Source organism: Mastigoproctus giganteus, chromosome 3, assembly GCF_048544385.1.
Source record: "Mastigoproctus giganteus isolate SK-2022 chromosome 3, ASM4854438v1, whole genome shotgun sequence".
Lineage (NCBI taxonomy): Eukaryota > Metazoa > Arthropoda > Arachnida > Uropygi > Thelyphonidae > Mastigoproctus > Mastigoproctus giganteus.
This window is the reverse complement of record NC_143577.1, coordinates 155,401,940-155,414,560: the sequence shown is the minus strand read 5'-3', so window position 1 is coordinate 155,414,560 and position 12,621 is coordinate 155,401,940. Positions and strand designations below refer to the sequence as shown.

Sequence of the window (12,621 nt, the reverse complement as noted above, 5' to 3'; positions counted from 1 at the left end):
TAGTATTCCAAGCCTTATATAGTGGGATTATGACATCCTTAGCTCTGCTAGCAAATGTTCAATAAATCATCAATAGGACACCATGGGTCTTCCTTGCAACCTGTCCACAATGCTCAGAGAACTTCATGTCTGTTTGTATCATAACTCTAAAGTCCCTTTCTTCCACTACTGACTTCACTTCAACTCTACCAAGCATATAAGTTATTTTGGGATTGCTATTCCCTAGGTGTAAGACCATGCATTTTGATGAATTAAAGCATAGCTACCACTTTTCTGACCATCCATGAAGTTTATCTAAGTCACTCTGAAGCAGATCTGCTTGGGTGATTATTAAATACACTATCAATCATTACATTATCTGCAAATTTAGACATAACACCCTCTATCCCTTCATCGATGTCATTTAAGAAAATCAAAAATGACAGTGGTCCTAATACTGATCCTTAGAGATCCTGACTTCTTACATTAACCCAATCTGAAGAATAACCATTTATCACAACACTCTACCTCCTGCCCTGAAGCCATCCTGCTATCCATCTAAGGATTTTCCCTGTGATTCCAATCTGTTCCAGCTTATAAAGTAATTGCTCATGTGGGATTGGGTCAAATGCTTTGCTAAAATCTAAATAAGCAATGTCGAACTTATATTGTTTGTTTATAGTTAACAAACAAATATTGTTTATAGTTTTGTGTTTGTGCATAAAAGGCACTGTGTGCTTACTTCTGAAGGTACACAGCTGTCTATTTTTTGCAGAGCTTTAGTTTCGGCTTTGATTTCTCTAGTCCCATGTCACCTTGCACTGGAAGCAAAAAAAGCATTACCAAACGTCTCAGTAATTTATCTGTTCTTGGAACAGGTAGTCAGGAATTCCCACCCCCTCAGATTATTAGAATGAGTCCCTGGAAAGGAGATTCTCAAATCACCATGCTCTTGAACTACTCTCTTTCCAGGTCAATATTCGGCACATCACAAGCTCTCTTGCAATGGTCAATGATCATATATTCACTACTGTAGCTGCATTAGTGTAGTGCAATATCAGTGGCATAACCAGGTGGAGGGTATGGCAAATGTACCTCTACAACAGGTGCCAAATGGAATTAAAGAAAAGACTCAGAACTAACTGAATTTATGATTTATTTTAAAAATGACTCATTTTTATCCAAATAAATTATAATAAAAGTCTGTGATTTTATTTAGAAGTTACATAAAAGTTACAGACTTTTAGATAATAATTCAATAATTGTAAAGTAAAATAGCTAATGATATTTGGTCTTATTGAAATTAGGTTCTCTCTCTCTCTCTCTCTCTCTCTCTCTCTCTCTCTCTCTCTCTCTCTCTCTCTCTCTCTCTCTCTAGCCAGTAGGATTTAAACTGCTTAGTTAAACATCTTAATGCTCACAGCAAAACAAACTTTGCCTTCAAAATGAGTTGCCCTGATATTGCACAACTTTTAAGCATATTTGTCTGAAAGTAGTGCAACTTACTGATTAACCTTCTGGCAATGTCACTAAATCACAAAAAAAGGTTATTCCACTTTTGAGGCACTGTCTTATCTCTTATATAAATACCAGATTAACCTTCTGGCAATATCATCTGTTTGAAAGTGGTGCAATGCCAGATAACTCATTCAGGCAAAGTTTGTTCTGCTTAAGCATTAAGACCATCTCATTATTAAGCTAGCATCAAAAAAGACAAAGACAGACAGCCTAACTCTATATAATTTTAATTTAATACTTATTTTATTTTATAATTTAATTATTATTAATTAATACTGTTCCTGGGAATACAGAATGATATACTTTTATTTTGAAGACATTTTGTTCCCAAATTTAAAAGGAGGGAAAATGGTAACCATAAGTGAACCAGAGATATTATTTATTATTATTCTTATACAATAGTGTGAGAAAAAATAATAAAATTATAAAGTGCACATATTCAAGTATTTCTTTTCCTTTATGCCAAAAAACCGAATGGTTTATAAAACAAACGATGAGGTTGCTCATGGATTTCTTTTTGATGTGATCACTAGATGGCTAACCTAAAGGCATTTTACAAAAACCAGGCATGTATACAGGGGTGCAAAAATGAATCAGAGAAAACAATATGGAGACTCCACTAGATAAAATAAACCAACAGTTATCTGGGATAAGTATAAGCAGAGCCACTAACATGTAACAGTGGATTTGAACTTATATCACATACATCATCATGGCCCAAGACAGATATAATATTCCACATGTGGTCACTTGCTGAAAAGAATGCACAACCCCTACTTTAGGTGATACAAGGTAGTTTGCTTTTTGGCAATCAATTTCCTCAACTCGATTATGAAACTTAATCTGTTGGAAACTACCAAGGGACAGATGTCATTTAAACAGCTACTTTTGTAGCTCTTTTGTGCTCTAAAAGCACTATTTACTCAGTCAATGTCTGCAGTGCCTTTAAAAAAAATAAATAAATAATAAATTATCTGCCCCCCTCTCCAGCCAAGCTATTAAAAACTTTGAGAAATCTGTTGAATTGGATCAAAATACTTCATTTTGACTACCCAAACACAGGTTTTGCCCAAGCAATAATATCAAAGGCCAAGATTTAAATTATTTTTAAAGAATTTAACTACAGTAGGGTATAACATTTACCCAAATCAGATGTTGAAAAGCAATGCAAAGCAACTGAAGTTTAACAAAGTACTACATATGGGTAGCAATAACCCCAGAGTAATGTACCAACTGTGCAGTATTACACTCAGGGTAGTGGAGAATGATAAAGACCTGGGAATAATTGTGCAGTCAGATAAAAAGTTTTCTGAGCAATGCAGACAGGCTTCCAGAGAAGCTCATGGAGTATTGTCGATGATATACAGGAATTTTCCAGCAGGGATAAGGAGGTGATTATCCCTTTTTATAAAGGCAGCGGTCAGGCCACACCTTGAGTGCTGCATACAGGTCTGAAGGTATCATTTTGGGAAGGATGTAGAGCTGCTGGAACGAGTACAGAGAAGGGCAACGAGATTAGTTTAAGTTCAGCTTAAACCAAGATAGGTTTAAGTTCTGTAAATTGTTGCATCTGGAGCCTAGGCACCTATGAGGTGTTGTTGTTGTTTGGTTTTTAGGAGCATTAGCAACTAAGGCCATATTGCTCCGAGAATATGCGGTGGTCATTCCCTGACCTTTCCGCATCCTCCGTATTTGGTGGTCACAGGCTCGAACCCCAGTCTAACCAAGAAGCGTGTGCTATGCACTTCTGCTCCTGCCCACCTGGCTATGGAGGCACCTCCTATGAGGTTTTATTATTATTAGCTATACAGCGCAAGGAAGCCTGAGGCTTATGCTGCACTAGCCAAAAAAAAAAAATTCCCGAGTTACCCTGAGAGAGAGAGAGAGAGAGAGAGAGAGAGAAAGAAAAGTAGAAGGAAATCACCAAGAAAGAGAAGAATGATGATATCCAGCTCAGGACCCTGGGTGTGCCAAGCCCATATTGGTTTGGTTTTGATTTTATTGGCACATTAGCTACTAAGGCTATAATGTGCCAAGACCATCCTATGAGGTGATCTGATTGAGGTGTATAATGCCTTGAATGGTTTGAGCAAGCTCAATGCTAATGGGATTGTTCCTCTCACTGAGATTACAAACCTGAAGGGGCATAAACTTAAATTGAGGAAAGACAGTTGTAGAATAGTTGTGTGGAAATTTTCCATTAGCTAGTGAGCAGTTGATGGCTGGAACAAACTTCCATCGGTTGTTGTGCAAGTTGATAGCTTAAATAAATTCAAAGGAGAACTGGACAAACTTCTGGAGTGAATGGATGGGTGAAATGGGAAAGTTTTTTTTTTGGCTGATGCTATATAAGCTTGCATCATATTCCTCTAATAATGCTAATGAGTGTATAACCAATTTTGATTACACTTTATATATTATTAGTTTAATATTTGATATTTTATTAGATTCATTTTATATTTTATTAGATTCATTTTATATATCAGTATTATAAGAGGTGGCTGTAATTTAAAAAATTACAACCACTAAAGCATTTTATATCATATTCTGTAACAAAGGGTTTTTAAAATTATGTCAAATAGTCACTAAACAAGGGGGAAGGAATGTAAAAAAATTTAGAGTTTGTACAAAAGGTGCTGTGATGTACATATTGCTAATATTTTGTCTGAGCAATTACAGCTTCCGTTTTGCTGTAACTACTTTTAAAGGTACTGTCATTTTACTTCTAATCATTTCTAAGAGCTGAGCATTCATGCCAAAATCATAGAAAGGGAGGAAGCAAAGTACACAACTCAAAAGGAATCCTAAAGGCATCCAAGAAGGAAAAAGTCCAGTAGAAAATGCTTTGGCTTTGGCATAAGAGCCACCGCTACCACTTGACTTTCCCTGAAACTTTACCTGAATGACATCTACCCATCGATAACGAGTAAACACTAGCACTTCAACAAAAGAATAGTCATCTTCTTTCCGAAGACGATTCAAAACATAAACTACACCATGATTGTTCTGGGACTGTAATTGATGGATTGCATTTTCTACATCAGCCGCACAAACAGAAAAATTAGCAGAGATTTCCCAAGTTTCCTGGAACTGATGAAGGGCTCTCATTCCTGGAATCCATAAGCCTGGCTTTAGCTGGGCTTGGATGTTTCCCTGAGAAGAACACAAGCAAGATGCTTCTGGTACAGATGTTTCCATTATAATTTAATTTTCTTCTGTTTCATAACCTGAAGAAAACAAACTATATTTTAAGTACTTGCAAACAAAATTTAAGAAAGATATTGATAACATGAGTTGAAAGGCATGGTGAAAATTGAGGGAGACACTTCACTGCATTAAAATAGCTTCTAATTTAGAATTCAGAAAACACTACATCACATTCACATGTTTTAGAACAAAACTTTCAGAACAAGCTGAAACATATGAAGCATTATAAAACTTATGAAGTGTTTCAGAGCAAATGAAGATGTATGTTCTGAAACCTCTTGGTGGCTACAAAACATTATTTTAAATTGAAACTAACACTACTCACATTCAAAACAAGGATCAAGGTGCGACATCAACACCTTGTGTGGCTGAGACTCTCTGTAACTAAGCAATATTGGATGCTTGTAAATGGCTAAAACTGTTTGGCTTCCATAATAAAATATGATTTTACTCTGGCCTCCCCCCCCATCCATCTCTTCTATCACCAACACAAGCCATGTCTTTTGAGGTCATCACTGTAAAAATAAATGATTCCTTACAGTTTGAGTTACAACTGTAAAATCATGCTACCTCTACTCAGTCAGCTCTAACTAGAGGGAATCAGAGCAGGGTATATATGAGGACACTGCATAGGGCACAGTGTTAAGAAGTTGGGTACACTCTAACTCTCTTAAGGGTGAAGTAATTTTCCATAATATTTTAACATTGATAATTTCTGCTGGTTTCAGTTAGAGAGAGAGATCTTGTTTACAAAAAAAAAAAAAAAAAAAAAGTATTTTTCCTGTGTGGGCTCTCAAGTGAACATATGTAGATCTATGTTTCTTCATGATGGTCATCTCAAATAATGTGTCCCTTTGTGTATGAAATGTCTTCAAATTTGTTCATTAGATACTGCCATCTTTTATCTGCATTTCGAACTAACAGCAGATAATTATTGAAAAGATAGCAGCATACTTTGAAAATCAGAGAAGAAGGTCATTGTACATGTTGGCTGCTGCTGTTTAATTCTGGCCCACAAAATCAGAAGAAATTCTCTAGAATTCAGATACATGAGTTGATGAACTCAAATTAAATGATACATAAATAGATGTAGAGCATATTATTGTTCAAAAAAAAAAGGAAAAATTAACAATAAGTTATATTTTAACCATTTTTATGAATTTTTTAAATAATGGCTTGATTTTTGACAATAATTTTACTCTAAAGCTAGGCAATGAAGTCAAAATGAGAACTTAATATTTAAACAGATTTATGTACAAGGTTTTCATCTTTACAAAACAGCAAAATATTTGTTCTGATATTCCTTATCAGAAACAGCACAATCTGATCTCCTTTTTTTTTTTATCTACTTTAAGTAAAAGAAATCTCTTTATCCCATCCTATTAAAATTAATTTACTGTCACTGACTCTCCCAACTCAACAAATCGATCTGAACTTTCATAAGAATGAAGTAATTTTTCTTAGTGATTTTAATGTGTATAATTTCTGATAGTTTCAGTTAGAAAGAGGCATAGGCTTTAGTTTACCCCCCTCACAAATAAAAAAGGCTTTATGAAGTACTGAACAAGTTCTATAAGTATTGGCAAAATGATATACTGAATTACACTTGAACAGTATTAACAACAAAAAAAAAACCATTTCATTTGCTTATCACTTCTAATAATCTATCCAGTCTTCAATTAAATTTATTAAAACTTCCTATCACTATAAACTAGGTGGAAATTTATTGCAACAATCACTCTTTGGATGAATGCAAATTTTCATATATCTATTCTGCCACTATCCTTTTTCAATTTAAATTTTTGTCTACTTGTGTGTATCTTTTAAGAAAGAGTAAAAATAACATGAGTATTCAGTCTGTGCAAATCTTTTACAGTCTTAAACACTTCAATCAAGTCATCAAAAAGATGATCTGATTTCCAGACTGCACTTTATAAAACAGTCTTTCTCAGTATGAATATCCTTTTATGCTCTCAACTAATCTTGTTGCTTTTCTTTTCACTCTTTCCAAAAGATTTACATCTCCTTAAAATGAGGTATCCAAACCTGTTTGCACACAATTTTTTGTGGCACACCAAGTTATGCTATGAAATGCTCAAAGCATTCCATAAAAGTTTAACACATTTAGTCCTGCCATTGTGTTTTACTGATGCATTGCTTCTACTCTCATAGATCACAAATCAGCATAACTCAACCAGTGGACCATTAAATATAATTTAGTCAATTCTAAAGACAGATGACTTTCACTCTATTTCCTAGAGCTAGCAATGGGTCTGGAACTCCTGGAATTTTGTGTGTCAAATAAAAGGAAGTAAGATAAACGGAATGCTGATTGAAGTCTAACATCTGAAAGATTTCAAACACAAGACTTTATTACACAATTGTCTGCTCTAGTTTTCTTTGATCAGTTACTTTCCATCATATATTTCTATGAAGGAAGGATGGAGGATTACACTACAGTTCTTCCACAGATTTCTTCAACAATGCATCAAAACTTAGTCCTATAGAAATGGAACAACTTATCGACTTATCTTGCAACACATTTAAAATGAAATTTCTTGCTCTATCTGCAATTTGGTGATTCACAAAAGAAAAATTCCCGCAATATCTAGAATAATTTGAATATTTTGCTACACTTATTAACTTCCTACCAATACAGAATTTATTTTCAGTTATTAGCATTAGCATAGGCATTTCATGCAAGAAAGCAAGCTTATGCAGCATCAGCCAAAAAAAAAAATTAAATTAAATTAAAAAAATACATAAATAAATAAAAAAAATAATAAATAAATAAAAAAAAACCACTTCCAATTCACCCCTGTTTGTTCAAAATACCTGTCCAACTTAGCCTTAAACTTATTTAGGCTATCAACTTCCACGACAAGGGATGGAAGTCTGTTCCACCAACCAACCACCCGCTGGCTAAAGGCAAATTTCCGCATGTCTATCCTACATCTGTCTTTCCTCAATTTGAATTTATGCCCTCTCAGGTGATTATTCTGAGCAAGAGGAAGAATCCCATCAGCATTGAGCAAGCTCAAACCATTCAAGGCTTTATACACCTCTATCAGATCACCTCGATGGTGCCTAGTCTCCAGACACTGTAATTTGCAAAACTTAAGCCTTTCTTCGTAAGAGCACCCCTTTGTTCCATTCACTAATCTTGTTGCCCTTCTCTGTACTCGTTCCAGCAGCTCTACATCCTTCTTGAAATGAGGCCTCCAGACCTGTATACAATACTCTGTGTGTGGCCTGACCATTGACTTATACAAGGGAATAATCACCACCTTATCCCTGCTAGAAAAATTCCTATATATCATCGACAATACCCCATGAGCTACTCTTACAGCCCGTCTGCACTGCTCAGAAAACTTCATATCTGCCTGCACAACCACCCCCAGATCTCTTTCATTCTCTACCACTGTCAGTGTAGTACCACAGAGTTGATACGTTGCTCTGGGGTTGCTGTTTCCCATATGTAGTACTTTACATTTGTCAATGTTACACTTCATTTGCCACCTCGAAGCCCATCTGCTCAACCTTTCCAGATCCTGTTGCAGTAGCATAGTGTCAGTAGTGTCCTTGACAACCCTGCCAACCTTCATATCGTCGGCAAACTTGGACATTAAGCTTGATATACCATCATCGATATCATTTATAAATACAGAAAACAATAATGGACTCGATACTGAACTTCCCTAATAACATTAGTCCACGATGAGCAGTGTCCATTGATTACCACTCTCTGTCTTCTCCCCCTCAACCACGCCTTTATCCACAGAAGCAATTTGCCTCCAATGCCACACTGCTCCAATCTGTGCAGCAGTCTTCCATGTGTAATAGTATCAAAAGCCTTTCTAAGATCCAAGTATATAATATCAAAGTTATTTCCTGCATCCAGTTCCTTGGTAATAACATCATGGTATCCAATAAAATTGGTCAGGCAAGACTTCCCCTTAACAAAACCATGCTGTGTCTGAGCTATGACTGAAGTCTTGTCTAGATGATCCTGCAGTGCTTCTTTAACCAGTGCCTCCATTAATTTTCCAGGAACAGAAGTTAAACTAACAGGTCTATAATTATTTGTGTCACCCGTAGATCCTCCTTTGTGAATTGGGGTTACATTTGCACATCTCCAGTCCATGGGTACTTCCCCTGAGTCCAAGGAAGCTCTCATAATTATGGCTAAGGGTTTGCTTACTTCCTTTGCTGCTTTCTTTAATATAACTGGATAGATCCCATCCACCCCAGGTGCCTTTCTTGTATTTATCTTCAACAATTTCTCCTCCACTTTACTCTCAGTTATTACAAGATTCTCTAGCTTACTGCCAGAGTTGAATACACCTCTGGCATTCCCCTCGCTGAATAACTCCTCATGTGTGAATATTGATGCAAAATATTCATTCAGTTTGTTAGCTACCTGAGCAGGATCATCAACAGTTAAACCATCGATATCAAGTGGACCAATCTGATTCATCCCCTTCCTTCTAGAGCTTACATAAGTAAAGATCTCTTTGCTGTTTTTCTTTGCATCCCTTGCCAAAGATTTCTTGTAATCTGCCTTCTCCTGCCTAACCTCCTTTGTAACTTGGTTACAGATCAACTTGTATCTATCATAGGCTTCTGTGTCACGTGTTAATTTGTATGTATCCCATGCATTTTTCTTCTCTGCCACGTGTCTCATTAGTTCATCTGATATCCACTGAGGCCTAAACCTTGAACAATATTTCTCAGTTGGTATGTAAAACCTAGTAGCTTTCAAGATAAGTTCTTTGAATGCTTCCCATTTTGAATTTGCTGTTGGTAACATCATCAGTTGGTCCCACTGTATAGAATTTAAATACTGTCTCAGTCCATCGTAGTCGCCTTTACGAAAGCAATAACCCTTCCCTTTACCCCTAATGGTAGTTACCTCTTTGAGTAAATCCCACTTCAGCACACTGTGATCACTGCCACCTAGTGGTTCATTTACCTGCAGATTCTTAATGCATGAAGAATCACTGCTGATAATCAAATCAAGAGTATTCCTCCCTCTAGTTGCCTCCCGAACATGCTAATGTAGAAAACAATCATCCAATAAATCTACAAAAGCCTTGCTAGTGTGTGAGTGACCAGCCCCCAAATTCCAGTCAATATCTGGGAATTTAAAATTCCCCCATTATAAGACTCTCTGATTTACTGGCCCACTCTATTTCCCTGTACAGTTTCTTATTATACTCATCAGAGTCATTAGGCCTATAGCACACTCCTACTCTCAATTTTGATCTCCCAATGCTTATGTCACACCAAACTGACTTGACACTGCACTGTCCAGCAATGTCGACTGGCTTCACTTCCTTGGATTTTATGCATTTCTTAACTAATAGCATAACCCCTCCTCCCTTCCTACCCTGTCTATCCTTTCTGTAGACAATGTACTCCCCAAATTCCAGTTCTGCATTCCTTATATCTGTGTGACACCACGTCTCTGAAATCCCCACAATATCTGCCTTTGATGTTTTGAGCAATACCTCAAATTCATCAAATTTACTTACTAAACTCCTAGCATTGGTGTACACGCAAGTATACATGCACCTGTTCTTTTTCTTAGCTACCCTAACACAACCTATGTGTTTATTTGTACCCCAATGATTCCCAGCAGTCTCTGAACTATCCTGCATCTTATTTTCTAGGGTGCAGCTCATTCCAATAGAAGCAGTGCAAGAATCACTTTCACCTCTGCAAGTGGCTACTGTTAATCTATTAGTCCTTGTATCCCCCCAATCTAGCAGTTTTCCGAACCACCTAACACTGCCTCGATAGCATCAGCAAACATTCCTGCACCCTTTCTATTTAAGTGTATCCCATCCCTGTAAAAGCAGTTTCTCCTGTTAACAAGTACAGACCAGGCTGAAAAATATTCTACCCCTTGAGCCTTGCACAATCCTTCCAGCGCCGAATTGATCGACAGGGCTCTCCTCATATACTCCCTCCTATCGTGTCTGGGCAGAATTGCAGATACTTTCAAATTCAACCCTAATTCATGGCTTTTTTTCAACAGTGACCTGTACTTGGTAAGTAGTTCCGCCGGTCTCCTACTCTTAATATCATTAGTGCCAATGTGTACAACTATATCACATTTTGTGCCCTTAAAAGATGATATCCACTCTACAACGTCATCAACCTTTGACCCTGGCAGTCATACCCTGGTCCTGTTCCACCTATACTTTTTACAAAGCATGTTTCCCGTTTCCCTGAGAATAGAGTCGCCAACAACTACTAGTTCCTTTGGGACCAGCGCATTCTGCCTTGGAGGCTGCCGCTGTGTTGCACGATGACCAAGTGCAAGCTCTGGCATTGGTGTGGGCAGCTGAGAGCTTGATCGGCCCCTCACTTTTAATGCTTCGGGGGCATCCACCCTGTCCTTCAAGCTCTCATATAGGCCCATAACAATGCTGATTTGTCGCCTGATTTCCTTACACTCCTTGCATCGCGCACACACAAAGACATCCCCCATGGCAGTATCATGTCCTGCACCTGACTGCTCCACAAACATCAAGCAATTAGTGCATTTTAATAGGCTGTGATTCAGAGGGCAACTGCCCCCCTCAGTTCTCCCCTGAGCCACAGCACTCCCATTAGCTTGAGCCTTTTGCTTTGCTGCTCTGGTCAGAGTCATGATTTCGATTTAATTTCAATAAAATTTCAATTTCAGTACAAAATTAAAACCCTAAACTTATATCTCAACACAGTTATAACTCTATATTTATGTTTCAGTATCGAGTGTTATCTACGAAATCCCTTTATATAACTTCCGTATCAAGTTAAGTATTAATTATTTATTTTTTACTAATTATTTATGTTACGTAACCCAAGTCGTTATATGTATAGTTAAAAGTACAATTTAATTGACAATGAAGTTCAACAAGATTATCTGATTAATTGACAATATTATAAACTATACTATACTATATTATAAACTATACTATCTATTTCGAGATATTTTGTATCGTGTAGCAATGGCGGCTATTACAAACGGTAAACACGTGGATTTGATACCCTTTCCAATACTAAGTAATACCTACAAAATCTCTATCTAAGTTACTTTAATCTAAGTATTGTAAATAAGAATATAAAACTACTCTAGAAAATAAGTTAACATGCCAGTTTAAGCTAATAAAACAGAAAATAAATCAGAAAAAACTTCTCTGTTCCAGGAGCGGTAAATATGCACTTCCGCACAGGCTATTCTCGTTCTCAAACTGGAGTTTTTATAAATGCGCCTTGACAGCCCGATGTACTTTTGGTACAAAAAAGTTATAAAAACATTCAAGCCAAAAAAGTCATGCAAAACTGCAAAATACATTCTTTTCAATTTTTTTATTCATTGCATTAAGTGGTTCTACCAAAATTTGGCAAAACCGCTGTTCAATCTACAGAAAATATAAATAATTTCAATGTACTCCCTCCCTGTTTATGCCCAATTCAGGGTGAGAAGACCCTATAAAATGAAACACTAAAGCAATAGAAAAAAAAAAAAATAATAATAATATATATATATATATATATACACACACATATACATATATGGTGGGAACACTTTCAGTGATTTATTGCACAAAGACTAGGACTGATATCAGTGTCATATACATACCTTGTGAAAGAGAAAATGTCAGTTTTTTTTTTACATCACATCATTTCACAACGATTCAATGTGGGAACCACGTGTGATACGGCAAATGTCCATACGGTAATTGAACTCTTGACATACCCTGTCCAGCATATCCTGTGTGACCGTGGTGGTAGCTTCTTCAATTCTCTACTTTAGTTCCTGGACGTCATGTGGCAAAGGTGGTACATAAACATGATCCTTTATGTAGCCCCACAAGAAGAAATCACACGGAGTCGAGACCGGTGATCTCGGCGGCCACTTCAAGA

General features: G+C 36.7%; 1 protein-coding gene across 1 annotated transcript in view; it reads right to left on the bottom strand.

Moving 5' to 3' along the window:
- Positions 1-4,058: 4,058 nt before the first annotated feature.
- The window catches only part of LOC150088344 (uncharacterized), a 52,922-nt gene continuing 44,359 nt past the window's right edge, over positions 4,059-12,621 (bottom strand). Inside the window, exon 2 of the mRNA XM_090370730.1 lies at positions 4,059-4,724. Within this exon, the coding sequence (XP_090226856.1) occupies positions 4,171-4,695 (525 nt within the window). The 5' untranslated portion in view covers positions 4,696-4,724 and the 3' untranslated portion in view covers positions 4,059-4,170. The remainder of the gene's footprint in view (positions 4,725-12,621) is intronic.